Source organism: Loa loa (genome assembly GCF_000183805.2).
Source record: "Loa loa unplaced genomic scaffold supercont3.431, whole genome shotgun sequence".
In the NCBI taxonomy this organism is placed as follows: Eukaryota; Metazoa; Nematoda; class Chromadorea; order Rhabditida; family Onchocercidae; genus Loa; species Loa loa.
The window spans coordinates 39,953-43,195 of NW_018108611.1; the positions used below are offsets into that span (position 1 = coordinate 39,953).

A 3,243-nucleotide genomic window follows, 5' to 3' on the forward strand; every position below is an offset into this window, starting at 1 on the left:
CATTAATATCGCGATCTCTCAGTACACTAATCCCGCTAGAATTGTTGCATGCGACAATTGCGCAAAGATTTTTGTCTCACGTAAAACAGTATAGCTTAGCTTAAGACGAATTAGCATTGATATCTTTTAGTTCTTCAAGATTTAGCTTATGTGGTATACAATAAGTGTATTTATTGTATATCACATAAGCCATTTACCGTTGTAAGATAAAATCACTCTTTCCCTCAGAATTCCCGGAAGTTGAGGTTTAATTTGGTACCTTAGTTATAGTACAGTGCATGTTTTGGGAAATTTTTCTTGAACAAAGCCACGAGAAGTTTCACGAAATATATTATAACAACAAATCTATAATTTAACCATACGTAAAAGAATCTGTAAGTTTACGTAAATATTTACCTGAAAAAAATTTAGTAAATATACAAAACATTCATTAGCAAGTATAACACATCACACGTTGATGATCAATTCTATATACGTGTTAAGAGACGTACTAACGTATGAGCGTACGCAATATCAAAGTACAGTAAACGTAAACGTTTGGAAACAATAAATGTTGGTAACAAAAATTTATCATTCGTTATTATTTGCAAATATGAGAGTATAGTAAACATATGATTGTCATAAATCACGCTAGTAGAAAATGTCACATATCACGCTATAATCCAAACTTGTCACAAATCACGCTATAATACATACTGTCCTAGATCACGCTATTAGTAGAAAATGTCACAGATCACGCTATGATTGTCATAGGTCATGCTATAGTAGAAAAATGTCGTAGATAATGCTATAACAGAATAATGAATAATAGCACAAAAGATAAAATAATAAATGTTAGAAAAAAATCATCAAATAATATCAAAAAAGTAAGATACAATTGATTAAATTAATTTATAGTATATTAGCGATTACATTTAGCAAATTAATTATATTAGTTAATAATACAACTTTTCAAATGGAGAATATTCGTATAATATTGACAACCTAAATTTTTGTTTAATTTTAATATAATCACAATATAATAATTAGTTTCGAGATGTCGTCCTATATTTTTTACAGTTCTGTTCTAACCTATTCCGGTCTTTTTTTTTCTTTTTTTTTTTTTTAATATTCACGCAGTGTTTGGATTAATTTTACAGACAACATATTAACATATGTGATACATGTTTTTATATAATTAGCTAAAATTTCCTCCAATAATTGAAATCGAAAAATAAAACTTAAAATTAAATTAAAAAATTAATTAGTTCAATTTTGATTTTTACAAATTCATAGAAATATATTTGTAGCACATAAATTAAATAAAACATATTGTTGTCGAATATACAACGATATGAGAATGACAAAAGATATTAGGATAGAATGACAAAAGATATTAGGATGACAAAAGATATTAGGATATCAGCAGTTGGATGTTTAAAATAAACAAAAGCTGAATTGCATAACATTTTTGTGCAGCAACAATCCCAAATATTTACCAATGGTCCTGTCATAAATCCCATAAATTTTGCACCAATTGAACCAACAGTACAACCTTCATCCTATCAAAAAATTATTCGTAATGTTGAAAGATAGCAATATTGATTGAAAGAATGAAAATTTTAGAAAATGTGAAATATATTTTATTATTTTCTTTATTACTAAAATATTTTTGCAAATATTCACCATTCAATTTTATGAGAAAAAAAAATAATAGTCAAACGATTTAAACTTTTAATTCAATATTTTAATCAAAATTTAAATTACTGTGCAAATTCCATCATTATCACATGATTTGACAGTGAATGATCGTCGCTGGAAATAAAAAAAAAATCCCAATTATTAACATTTGTTAAATATTTTAAATAAAGTAAAAAGCAAAGTAAGTGATGAAGGAATCAATTGTTTTTATCCTGTTAAAATATTCATGTATGTAACCGGGAGAAATCACTGGATTATCTGAGACGAATTATTGATACTCTTAAATACAAATACTAAATATATATTAGTATTTAAGAGTAGTTATCATTTAAATGAATTTAGTAAAATTGTTATAATCCTGATAGGATATCATAAAATTGCAGCACCATGCAATTTGAAGTGCTTACGGTAAGGTAAATGATAAGATATTTTGTTAATCAAAAAAAGAATAGCGTAAAGCGCAAAATAAAAAAGTGAGGCGGAAAAGTTCTACTGTAATGCACGAAATATTTCCAAATTATTTTGAAATTTATTTGCTTAAATTTTGAATTCAAACTTTTTTTGATTCCTAATTTCATTTAATCAAATTCATTTCAAAGATATATAAACTATGAAAATTATTTTCTTTCTCATTATAAGGACCTATCAGCAAGTCCAATTATCAATATTTCATTAATTAATTCCCACTGTGTTTCTCTAATTCTTTCATTTAATATTTTGTTGAAAAAATAAAACAAAACGCATACATAACGAAAATCAATACGATGATATTTAGTGCAAAAATTTCCCGCTTGACAAGTTTTAATTTGAAATGAAATTGGTGAATGGAAGTATTTCGTTGTGATACCGTGATAACATTTTAGACCAAATAACAATTTGATCCAAATCACTGATAACGTGATGATAATCAAATACAATACACGAATTTCTTAAAAAAAGATTAAAACTGAATATATGAAATTTGTATTTTGCAAATCGTAATAATAGTAAGCGGAAGAATTTAAATTAAATATAAAATTATATTCATAACAATGATTGCATTCGTAATAATAAATATATTTATAATAATAATTATATTGGCTACAATAATAATTAATTATATCTAATTTCAGCTCTTTATACCTTTAATTTAATTCAATCATGTATTTCAGAAACAAATATTAATAATAATTATATTCATAATAATAATTGTTATTATTACTATGTTCTGTATTTTTTTTACAAGTTTTAATTTTAAATGGAATGAAGATGAATGAAAGTATTTGGTGCAACTCTATGCTGGTAATTTTAATTCAAGCACGAATACCTATTGAAGTAAATATTATTATCATTTTTATTATTACTATTATTATTATTATTATTATTATTGTTGTTATTATTATTACTATTATTATCATTATTACTATTACTATTATTATTACTATTATTATTACTATTATTGTTATTACTATTATTATTACCATTATTATTATCATTATTATTATTATTATTATTATTATTATTATTATTATTATTATTATTATTATTATTATTATTATTATTATTATTATTATTATTTTCTAA

At 23.8% G+C, this 3,243-nt stretch overlaps 1 protein-coding gene across 1 annotated transcript; it reads right to left on the reverse strand.

The window, feature by feature from the left end:
* Positions 1 to 1,177: 1,177 nt before the first annotated feature.
* Positions 1,178 to 3,011, reverse strand: LOAG_13897 (hypothetical protein; the record flags this gene model as incomplete). The annotated part of the gene is made up of 5 exons (XM_003149401.1): positions 1,178 to 1,219; positions 1,479 to 1,541; positions 1,747 to 1,794; positions 2,427 to 2,608; positions 2,987 to 3,011. The coding sequence occupies 5 exons, from the start codon at positions 3,009 to 3,011 to the stop codon at positions 1,178 to 1,180; spliced, it is 360 nt and encodes a 119-aa protein (XP_003149449.1).
* Positions 3,012 to 3,243: the final 232 nt, after the last annotated feature.